This window comes from Bemisia tabaci, chromosome 1 (assembly GCF_918797505.1).
Source record: "Bemisia tabaci chromosome 1, PGI_BMITA_v3".
Lineage (NCBI taxonomy): Eukaryota > Metazoa > Arthropoda > Insecta > Hemiptera > Aleyrodidae > Bemisia > Bemisia tabaci.
Genome location: NC_092793.1, coordinates 44,067,225 through 44,079,710, shown reverse-complemented (window position 1 = coordinate 44,079,710; position 12,486 = coordinate 44,067,225). Strand labels below are relative to the sequence as shown.

The window sequence follows — 12,486 nt, the reverse complement described above, 5'->3', positions numbered from 1 at the left end:
GTGTTCCCTGTGGTCTGTTTTTTTAGTCAGGGGGCATACGTAATCCCGTGTGCAGATTCGTGAAGGCATATTGTGTGATACATCAATCTCTTCGTTTTGATGTCTAGAAAAAGAAAATCGATGATGGCCATCTCAAATTTCATACAAACCCCCCCAAATTCAAGATGGCGGCCAAAATGGCGGTTTTGGGGTAAAAAAATTTAAAGTTTGCAAATACGTCGTGTCGGGTGTCGACTCTTACGTATTTTTGATCGTAGAATCCGAATTTTCAGTCAAAAGTTAGCCCAAAGATCATTTTTAGGCCAAAATCCAAGATGGCGTCCAAAAATACCTCTTACGGGTACTAATTTGCCTACTCGGGTCTACATGCATTGTGAGGTATCAATTATTAGGTTTTCAGGGTCGTAGAGTCCGAAAATGAGGTCCATTTTCCGCTGCGGCTCTCAAGAAGCCCTAAAATCAAAGATGGCGCCCAAAATGGCCGCCGGTCTTGCGGATGAAACTGCCATTTAAGGCAGCTTTAACAAACAATACGTTCAAAATTAAGTTTCTTGAGTCAAGAAGTTCGAGTAGGAGATCAGATGTTTACTCCTACAAAAAATTAAGCCTCCGAATCGAAAATGGCTGCCGACATTGTTGCCAGTTAGAGGCGCAGACCGGTAAATGACTGATATTAAGAGATTTGCCGAAGGAGGGGTTTCGATAAGGGCCGTTGTTGGGCCCATACCCTGAAATTCTTCAATTTCACGATTGTTTGCTCATTTAAAGTCTAAAGTTTGCGGAATGTATCATGATTTGATCATTTCCGGTCTATTTAGGGGTCTAATACCGGCCTAAACATGAGACTAAAGGCCGACTTTGGCGAAAAATGCGGGTTTTTTTTACATTCGACGTGACGCTGTTTCTTAACGATCCCATCATCGGAGGAGATTGTTGTCCTTCAAGTACGTTCATTAAGGATGTAAGATAGTCACTTTGCCCAATTTTCGTTGATGGCAAACCTTGCGCTCAGAGTTAAAACGATCTTCTTAGAATTTTCTTGTTTTTCATCATTATTTAAAATGGCATAAAAAGGGCGACTCATCTTAAACCAGAAATAGATTCATTGGTGGAAAATGTACGCAGCTGGTCATAACTGTCCTCCAAAAAATTAATGGATTAAAGCCTCCCCCCCCCCCCAAAAAAAAGGAAAACCTGTGTTGCCATATTTTATTGCCTAACATCACAGAAAACCGCGTGATTATTTCAGTATTTGGAGGCTGTTCTTCGTAGAGCACATTTAGCAAAGCTCAAAACCCTTGATTTTTCGTACGTTACGATCGCATGATTAGTGATTATATAAATGCAATGGAGATGTTGCATGTGTGAGGAATTTGCAATTTGACTGTGGATTCTTATGTAGAAGTTCGCGAGAAACTCGATGGTGCCAATGGCTTTCTCTGAAATCAACTTCCAAGCTCAGAAAAAGCTCTTAAGTTGAGACCAAAATGGAGGGGATATCCCGCGCTATCCTGAGAGTCCACCTGTACATCAAGACAAACTCTCCATGCAAAGATAGGGAGCAAATACATTAGCAAGGTTGCTGTGTTTTCTGTTGTGGAGTCCCCAAATAAAGTGGTAGCCCTGTGAATGTACTTGCTCCTTATCTTTGCATAGAGAGTGTGTCTTGATTTAGGGGTGGACACTCAGGATAGTGTGGGATATCCCCTCCATTTCGGGCTCAACTTGAGACCTTTTTTTTGAGCTTGGGAGTTGATTTCAGAGAAAACCAGTGGCACCATCGTGTTTCTCCCGAACTTTTACGTAAGAATCAACAGTCAAATCGCAAATTCCTCACATATGCGAAATCTCCATTATCCATCATTATTTTGTTTATTACATGTAAGTATCTGTAGAGGTTCCCATCGTGGCGCGGCATTCGCACATATCATCGGTAAAAATCGAGAAAAATCCTAGTTGGCCGAGGATTTCAGCCACTTTCTCGGAATATGCGCATTTTGAAATAAATATGTAAGACTCGAATTACAGTATTCAGAGATGCAAGTAGATTATATTTTGTGTTAGTGGTAATTGTTTTAAAATTTTGGGCTTGTAGGTGGCCTATTATCTTACGAATTTTGTACACGATATTTACAAACGAAGGTGCAACTTTGAATCATTGACCATGATCTGAGATCCGAAAAAAAAGTAAGCCATGTGTCAGAATCACGAGTGCTTAATGCTGATTTTTCACCACCCTGACAATCCCTGCCCCCCGCCATTCTTATTGCCTGCGATCGATCAGAATTCTGCTTCCTAAAAATAATTTGAAACCCTGGTTTCCCTCACTTCTGCCCAGCCACCTAACAGCTTCCTCATCAGTTGCTTCTTCATCAGGTTCCCTGTCTCCTGCATCAAACCTCTTGTTTGGAGCTGCCATGTCATAATTTTAGAGAAATGACGCATGCATGTTAATCTAGCAAACGCTTAGTTTTTCTGGCTCAGACTTATGTCTGTAATGAGTGAGGCACCAAATGAGAGATGCAATATGAGCTCAGCAGTTGACGACTCTATCGCCCACTTTGCACAGGTAATACCACCCGGATAAGAACATGTTCTATGTCGTTTTGCCTTTTAACCAATATTACACATTTTATTGCAATGAATTTTTAGTTTTGGATAAGGCTAACATTCTCAGCGCGATGATAGTAGAATTCTCATTTCCGTTTCAATGTTGCATTTTTCTCGATTTTTACCGATGATATGTAGGAATGCCGCGCCACGGTAAGAGTCTCTATGGATACATACATGTAATAAACAAAATAATGATGAATAATTGCATTTATATAATCAATAATCGTAACGTATGAAAAATCAAGGGTTTTGAGCTTTGCTAAATGTGCTCTACAAAGAACAGCCTCCAAATACTGAAATAATCACGCGGTTTTCTGTGATGTTAGGCAATAAAATATGGCAACACAGGTTTTCCTTTTTTGGGGGGGGGGGGGAGGCTTTAATCCATTAATTTTTTGGAGGACAGTTATGACCAGCTACGTACATTTTCCACCAATGAATCTATTTCTGGTTTAAGATGAGTCGCCCTTTTTATGCCATTTTAAATAATGATGAAAAACAAGAAAATTCTAAGAAGATCGTTTTAACTCTGAGCGCAAGGTTTGCCATCAACGAAAATTGGGCAAAGTGACTATCTTACATCCTTAATGAACGTACTTGAAGGACAACAATCTCCTCCGATGATGGGATCGTTAAGAAACAGCGTCACGTCGAATGTAAAAAAACCCGCATTTTTCGCCAAAGTCGGCCTTTAGTCTCATGTTTAGGCCGGTATTAGACCCCTAAATAGACCGGAAATGATCAAATCATGATACATTCCGCAAACTTTAGACTTTAAATGAGCAAACAATCGTGAAATTGAAGAATTTCAGGGTATGGGCCCAACAACGGCCCTTATCGAAACCCCTCCTTCGGCAAATCTCTTAATATCAGTCATTTACCGGTCTGCGCCTCTAACTGGCAACAATGTCGGCAGCCATTTTCGATTCGGAGGCTTAATTTTTTGTAGGAGTAAACATCTGATCTGAGGTTTGAGGGAGCATCATAAACGGAGCCGCATCGGCGCGCGAGGCGGAGGCCCGGCGCGGACTTTCATGCCGCCTCGATCAGTGCGCCGGGGGAGCGCATATGCCGTTGAGGCGGCTTCACCTGGTGAAGCCGACTCCCGGCTCCTTTTCTGATGCTGCATCAGTTTTGATGCTGAGTCCAGCATCAAAATTAGCGGCCTCAATTAGCAGACGCGTCGGACGCCAGCTCCCCGGGCCCGGCTGCCGGTCGGCTAATTGCACGGGGCTGTGTTTTCAACCCTTCCTCGGCGTCCACTTCTTAGAACTTTCCTCCTCCCTCCCGCTGTCCTCTCACCTGTAGAACCCTTCTCCTCCGCGGTCACCTCGACGGTTCACCCTCTTCCTGGTTTCATTTCGTCACTCTCACTTTCCACAGATTCACCACCTTCCGAGTTCGTTGCGATACATCCGCTTACACATTGTGCGTCCTAGGCTTGCGGATAAGCTGCCTACTTATTTCAGCGCTTCGCGCTTCTCGCGGCACGGCAAGGCAGCAAGGCACCCTCCGTTACCTTAACATGCGCTACTCCGTTTTTTTAAACTTTCTTTCGCTCTCACTAAAATGTTACTCCCTCACATTTGAACGGATTTAAACAGAATTATCCTGAGCCCACTTCAGGTTGCTGCAAGTTTTCTCTTGGAACTAAAACTAGAATACATACATACGACGTTTTAAGTCAGGATATTACCTACTTGGTTTTGGCTGAAAAATTACCACTTAAATAAAAAGTAGGCCATCTCTGATGTGGTTCTGCTGAATACGTTTGATCATTTTATCGTTTGGTTCTTCTTCCTTCCATGCTTCTACTTAATTGAGTCTCTTTTTAATTGGACTGAGTTAAGCAGAAAGGAACCAACCCACATTTTGGAAAAAAATGAGTTATGAGTGGTTTTGAACTCAGCCACTGCTCTACTATCTATCGCCAAAAATTTAAAGTTTTTGTTGGAGCAAATTTTGCAGAAATTGAACTTGAAGTTTATGTTTTACATTGAGTCTTATGCAGGAGCCAAACTTTAAACCTCTTTTTCTCGGTTCGATCCCGATGTGGCTTGGTTCCTTTCTGTTTAACTCCGTCCAATTATTAATGGTTTTTCAATAGGTAATTAAAAATAAATAAATAAATTTCTAAAAGTTCTTCACACTACGTCGGATTCACCTGAGTCTCTAGTGGGCCCTATAATTTTTTATTGTTACTTTCCTCCGTTCATGTTAAAAGTTCTTAATCGTTTTTTACGCTTGTGATTTGGACTCAATTTTCCCGGGGGGGGGGGGGGGGCTTTGGCTTTAAACCTTTGCATTTTTGCTCACTTTCTTCATACATTTCCCATTTCATAATAGCACTTTTCAACAAATAATTCTTATTTCTAAGTTGCTAGAAAGTTGTAAAGTGATTCGAGAGAGGTGTGAGCGGTCATGCTGGTAAATAAGGTTACCTATAACCAGAAAAAAATCGGCATTTCCGTTTAAAACTTAGCTTTCCCAGGAAGAAATTAATTTTTCAAAAAATTCGCAGATGATGCATTAAAACGAAGGTCCTTTTTGGGTTCCGCTGTCAAAAATATACCGGAATTTGTGTAAGGCACGTCTGAAAATAATCCCAGTTTCTCATAAGGATGTTTTCTCGGACAAACCCGTTACTCCGTCCACATACCACAATTTTTCAGCAGCATTCATGCTTATCTTAATGCTTTCGTAGAGTTACTCTTTAACAAAAACAAACTGCATTTTGCAATTCGGAGCTATAAATTCTGGCTCATCTGAGAAAACACTTATGTGCATAGGGAAACTAATGGCACTTTCGTTGTTTTTAAACCGGGCTGAAATTTATAGTTCCAAATCGCAATATTTTCGAAATAAAAATTGCGATAAATGGCGATTTAATATCGATTTTATCGACGAAAATTCATCACGATTTTATCGACGAAAATTGCGATGTGCAGCGATTTAATCGCCATGTATTCATGTACAGCAATTTTTAATGCGATGATATCTCAATATATTGCCATCGATATAATCGCGATAACCAACCGATAAAATCGCTATTTATCACGATCACTGCTACTTGGGAAGGAGGTCGTGAAGTTCCATTGTTCGAACTTCGAATACTTTGATTCTTGAAAGATGAGTGAGGTAGGTTCCTAAACCTGAATATGTAGCTGATTCGAGTATATTTTAAGTAGCTTATTGTCGTATTGGTATTGAAAGTGTAATTTTTGTCGTTTTGATGTGGAATGTTCGTAGACATTCGGTCCTAAGATGTTCGTGCTTCGTAGAACACTTTCTCGATGATAGAGTAGTAAGTAACCTTGAAAACAATTTTGCCGCTTTTGAGGGCCAATGTCCTTTTTCTCCGGCGGTGATAACGAAAAAAGGATTTAAAGTGAAGGTACGACTGAAGGGCCTGAAGTATGAGCCGCATAAATGCAGTTTTTGCTATTTCGAGGAATGCTCGTTTGCAGTTTCGAAATGACATGGATCCTTACGGCGGGAAGAAAGTTTGAGGGGCTTGGAGGACAAGGTGCATGAGTGCAGTTTTTGCTATTTCGAAAAATGTGTGTATCAAGTTTCGAAATTACATGGATCCATATGGCGGAAAGAAAGCCTTAAATGCCTAAGAATTGGACTTAGGCAGCGAATTTTTCACTGATCACGCATTGAGACTAGTTTTTCTTGAAAACATTAATATCTCAATTTTCTCAAGAACTGCACTTATCGACGGTGTAAGTCAGCAATCACATAACTCGGTTTGCGACGTCGCAAACTTCCTGTCATACTTTATTTTTTAAACGGAAAACTACTCACCGGCAATTCTTTAAAACTGCCGTGATTTTTCTTCTCTGTGCGAAGACAATTCTGCATAAGCTTCAAGGAATGATGTCAATTTGTTCTCCTTTAAAAAAATAACATAGAGGCGGAGATTTTCAGACACCGCAAACGAGTTATGTGATTGCCGACTTACACCGTCGTTATGCTCCTTGTCTTCCAAAGTTCCAAGCCCCTTAAATTGACTTTTTGATGCTTAAAATTCGGAAAGTGGAAGCGAATTTTTCACAGAGCATGCATTAAGATTAAAACTAGCTTTACTTGAAATCATAAATGTCTAAATTTTCTTAAGAACGACACTTATGCGCCTTGTCCTCCGAGCGTTTCAATTTAAGTATTGCTATATATTTTATGATTATGTTCTCTAAGTGATTAATTAGTGTTTACAGCACATGCTCGTCGCGGCGGGGAGAAAAATTATGCACTCGCGTAATTTTTTCTGTAGCGCGGCGTTAATTTATTGCAAGGGCACCAAAAGTCTGCCGGTTTCTTTTGTTTATGTACTTTTAGAAAATCTTATGCTTTATTGTGATTTCTTAAATTAGTATTTTTTATTTTATCATATCATGCTTTATCTTGAGCCACGTTAGGTCATTTTTAAGTGAAGAAATTCTAGGAATGAGTCCACCCAAAGAACTCGATACTGATATCAAAAGTGCTTTCGAATGCGCGATATTTTTCCTCTGAAAAAAACTTCATCTTTAATACGTTGAATTTCTTTGTCAAATTTGATACATGACTTCTTTAGTCTCATGACAAGAGAAGTGCGATTTCAAATTTCGGAAAAAAATGACGAGTTGTTGAAATTATGGAACGAATTGATGCGATATATCGCTCGTCGCTCTGACACAAAGTATGGCTTCCTTCGAATCACCTTAAGTTTTAATGTTCTGCAAGTATCAGTGTGTCATAACATTTCATTATTTGTACTTATTTTCGAATTGCCGGCAAAAAAGTAAGTGTGTGAATGACCTATAAAACAACGAGTAGATACTTCCAAAGTTGCCAGGTTGTGCCACAAAATGTGAATATTTAATATGGGTTTAATTGAAGAAAAGTGCTGATTTTCAGCATTATCTGGCGACTTCAGATAACCTGTGAAAGAAGGCATAAAAAATTGAAGTCTGCAGTTGCCTTTTTTTTAAAGAAAATCCCACTCTTTCCTGAAACAATTTCTTGTAAAGTTCATCAGAGTTATTGTATTTCATTTGAATATTTTATTTTTCATTTCTTATTGTTGCAAATTGTGAAGAAAGGCAAAAAGTGACAACTTATGCGGAGAAGACGATCCCGGGGGGGGGGGGGGGGGGTGTTGTGTTCCTAGACGGCAAATCTCCCCAGTAATAAACGGAACGACAAGACCTCTATTTTTCAAAGTCCATGCGGCCCTTGCACAACCCAACCTAATACTCTGTCTCATTGAGCGTCTCGACTTCTCAAGTTCTCGACCGGGGAAGGGGGACTTTCGATTTCAAACGAGATCGGCGAGAAAAAGAGGTGTCCTCCTGGCGAGACGATGAGACGAGGCGTGGGCCACCGCGCCGATGGGAAACGTAAACAAAGGGGTGTTCCGCGAATTCATCGCCGAGTCCGAGGGTCGCGGTCTTCTGGGACAGCCCCGTCGGTAATTAAGCTGGGTGGCGGGTCCGAAAATTAAGGCCGTATCGGGCCGCAAGCCGACGGTCCGGCCGCAGAGGCTGAGGCCCGCTGAGGCCCATGAGCCAGCATCAAACCTCAGCATCAGCGCTTGAGGCTGGCTCGGTCGGCTCTCCAGCATCGGGCTTCAATGCCCGAAGCCGGCGGCCGGCAGGTTGAGCGCATCAGGCTCGGAGCCGTATGCCCGAACGGCCGCTACCTGGGCATACGGCATTGATGCTGAAGCTACGAGTTGATGCTGTACAGCATAACCTCATGAGGCGCCTTGATCTCCTACTCGAACTTCTTGACTCAAGAAACTTAATTTTGAACGTATTGTTTGTTAAAGCTGCCTTAAATGGCAGTTTCATCCGCAAGACCGGCGGCCATTTTGGGCGCCATCTTTGATTTTAGGGCTTCTTGAGAGCCGCAGCGGAAAATGGACCTCATTTTCGGACTCTACGACCCTGAAAACCTAATAATTGATACCTCACAATGCATGTAGACCCGAGTAGGCAAATTAGTACCCGTAAGAGGTATTTTTGGACGCCATCTTGGATTTTGGCCTAAAAATGATCTTTGGGCTAACTTTTGACTGAAAATTCGGATTCCACGATAAAAAATACGTAAGAATCGACACCCGACACGACGTATTTGCAAACTTTAAATTTTTTTACCCCAAAACCGCCATTTTGGCCGCCATCTTGAATTTGGGGGGGTTCGTATGAAATTTGAGATGGCCATCATCGATTTTCTTTATCTAGACATCAAAACGAAGAGATTGATGTATCACACAATATGCCTTCACGAATCTGCGCACGGGACATATGTTTTGTTACGCATGCCTCCTGACTATTTGGTCTAAGTGTGTCATTTTAGAGTAGAAGGAAGGCTGAATTAAGCATATAACTTGCTCAGTGGGTCCCATTACATTATGTGAATAGATTTTTCCAAAGCAAATTCTTTCCTTGCATTTCCCAAGTTAAGTTGATGTAAAGGCAAGGATTTTATTTGTGTTTTAAGAGGCCAACAAGTATTCTTTTTACACAGGATATTTTTTTCTTTGCACGAGCTGTGTAAATAGTTGAATTTTTTTTTTTTTTTTTTTTTTTTTTTTTTTTTTTTTTTTTTTTTTTTATAAGTAGGTACACTTGTGTTGAATCGAGTCAAACTAAATCTTTTGAAAAAGTTTCCAATTCAAATTAAATCGATTACTTTGGAAAAGTTTTGTATTTGAATGGAATAAAATATTTCAAACTATTTTTGGCCAAAACCAGCTTCTTTGTTGGTGAAGGTAGAAATCGGATAAATAATTTTTATTTTTGTAACATTTAATTTTTGGCTCAGAATCAAAGCCAAATTCTTTTTTCCTGCATTTACTTTAAGTAAAGGGTGTTGAAACTTTTTTAGGTTGTAAATTCTATAATACAATTCACTCACAATTGCAAAACAACATTCAATTTTGATAAAAGAAATTACTGATGAAGACAACAAAATCAAGAACTAATCAATTCATTGAATCATCAAATGGTTTTGCGTACATTTTGATTTGATGGGGAAAGAAAGGAAGGGAGAGCTTACTGTCCAAAAATTCATTTTATTCAGTTTTACTTCATATCAATGCTGCTCTCGCACTGACGTTCTAGCAACATTGTAAAAACTGGGGCGCCGAGCTGCGGTACCATTAACCTATTCCTGTGTTGCGTCTATGGGACGAAGTAATTTTCCCACTTCCTCCTAGTCTCTGTCCGTATCCTGCCCCCGCAATTAGCTTATCTTCGACTTAAGCGCTCCGTAGTAACATACAAGATTGCATTCAGGTGGATCATGTGCGGAATATTCAGTCTTTTTCCTTTAATATTTGACATTATGTCAATGAGGTCGAATCGATTATCGGGAATAAAATTCAGACTTGTATAATCCCACAGCCCTACTTTTTACCCATACCTTTTCCTCACGTTGTAATTTGATCAGATCGGTTTCAGGTTGCCCCTTCCTCAGTGATAATCGCTTGATAATCGCTGAATCGATGATCACTGAGAATTGGGCCCTGAAACTGATCTGGTAAAATTTCAACGTAAGTGAACGTTTTGAGTAACGACCAAAATTGTTTCTGTAAATGAAGATTGAGTAGATTACTAGTGAAAGACAAAGTAAGCAGTACTAGCTGTAGATTCACTGCAAATTACATTTAGATAAATCTGGGTACATCCTAATAAATCAGACTGAAATAGGACGCATCTTGATAAATGGATAGACTCAATATTAAGCTGCTTAAATTGAGCTTGATTTGAATCAATTGCGGTAGATTGGGTAAGTTGCACTGAATTTAGGCTTGAAGTGGTACCACTCCAAGAATTCCTTGGAAGCATTTTGTCTCTGTTTTAAAATTTTTTCTGAGAATGTTTTCGGAAAAGAATTTTTTTTTTTCAGAACATTCAACTTGCATTAAATCCTAGTGATGTGACAATATTGCATAATCTTTGCATTAAAACAGGTTAACAAATTGGTGAAATTAACTGAAGGCTTGATAAAATTTATCCTGTAGTGGCTGATTCTTATCGTATGGTCAATTTTACCGAGATGCAATTCTGATTGATTTTTTTTGAATTATTCAATTTACCGCAACCAAGTAAATTACCTATTTCCAGTGCAAGATTTAGTGATCAACAATCTCATTTCTTTTTCATATTTATGCTTGAATAAGCTGTTTCAGAAAAGGGATAATCAGCAATTCTTGGAAAAATTCATTAGTTTCCAAGGTAAATTTGGGAGTTTTGGAGTGGTGGGTTCAAATGCCAGTGCTTATTAGGTCGGTAGGTCTTCGATCTCCTGAAGAAATTAAGCCTGTAAAATCTGAACCTACAATTACCTCTGGATCAAAACTAATTCAACTTAACTGGAGAGTGCTTTTAGGCCTTTTTAGTAGCAATCTCACATGTTTTAGGGTAAAGATTAAAATTATGCCCGGTCTGCTGCTTTGCTCAGGAGCAAGCAACAAGGCATTTTCAGTGACCTACTTGCGATGAGATTAAGTATGTGCTGAGAATTTTTCGTTTTTGTCACTGTGGTTGTCAAAGTGTCAATTTCTTTTTTTCAGAGGTTGCAGCCCATAGCATTTACAATCTCTCCTGGAGCAAATGCTCCCACAAACCGCGGTCGAAGGTCAGGATTCTTCACCAAAAAATCAGAAAGAGTATAAATGTTCAATTAATTCTAATAAAACAAATTTTTAACTTTAAACTATTAATTTTGCCTGTCAATTTATCAGGATTGCTCCGAGGCATCCAATCATCGATTCCTTCATGTTGCAATTGTAAAAAATCGGCTCTGTAAGCTTGTAAATCTGTATTTCACAGACAGTCTTCATATGTACTGTTTTGTTACTTTTTATCTGTTCAATCTGTAAATTCTGTATAGTGCAACAAGTATACAGGGTTATCCAAAAGTCACCTACCACCCCTATAACTTTTTTCATAAGTGAGATAGAAGGTTGAAACTTTCGCAATGTTCCTCGGCCTAAAGTAGCAACTTTTTGGTCCCCCAAAATTTTGGGGGGTAGCCCCCCCCCCCCTAAATTTTTTCTCAAATGGCAACTCCCCTTTTGTAATACCTTATTCGAAAGATAATAAAAAAGAAAATTTTTGGCGCAAACCGCAGGTCAAAATGCTGATTTTTGACAAAATGGCGGCCGATCAAAGTCCGAAATGGTGGAAATTTGGCATCTCCGTTTTTTATCTGCGGATTGGTCTAAAACTCAGAATCGAGGGTTTTCCGGGACGAGAAAAACGATTCTGGCATTAGTTTTCCAGAAAAGTCAGTCCGATTTCGCGGCGGCATTCCACGTCTTAATTGCCGTAACTGAAATATCCACTTCCCGCTCTAAGCCGCCATTTTAACCGCCGCCATTTGGAAAAGGACTGAAATTTCTGGAAAACTAATGCCAGAATCGTTTTTCTCGTCCCGAAAAACCCTAGGGTTCTGAGTTTCAGACCAATCCGCCGATAAAAAACGGAGATGCCGAATTTCCGCCATTTTGAACTCTGACCGGCCGCCATTTTGTCAAAAATCAACATATTGACCTGCGGTTTGCGCCAAAAATTTTCTTTTTTAAGATCTTTCGAATAAGGTATCACAAAAGGGGGGCTGCCATTTGAAAAAAAAAGTTAGGGGGGGCCGCCCTCCCAAAATTTTGGGGGACCAAAAAGTTCCTACTTTAGGCGGAGGAACATTGCCAAAGTTGCAAACTTCTATCTCAATTAGATAAAAAGTTACAGAGGTGGTAGATGATTTTTTGATAACCCTGTAAAAGCACAATTGTAAAAAAGTACACACTGAATTTAGCGCTTTGTCAATCTAACTAAAAAGAATTTAAATCATGGGTAGTTTGTCACCTATGCAGGCGGA

The 12,486-nt window shown here is 39.9% G+C and overlaps 1 protein-coding gene across 6 annotated transcripts in view; it reads left to right on the top strand.

Annotated features, from left to right (window-relative positions):
* Positions 1-11,322, top strand: part of LOC109041745 (uncharacterized) — a 144,241-nt gene extending 132,919 nt beyond the window's left edge. For all 6 annotated transcript variants that reach the window (XM_072301239.1, XM_019058179.2, XM_019058165.2 and 3 more), the window contains one exon: positions 11,180-11,322. In XM_072301239.1, the coding sequence (XP_072157340.1) occupies positions 11,180-11,281 (102 nt within the window). In that variant the 3' untranslated portion in view covers positions 11,282-11,322. The remainder of the gene's footprint in view (positions 1-11,179) is intronic.
* The last annotated feature ends 1,164 nt before the right edge of the window (positions 11,323-12,486 follow it).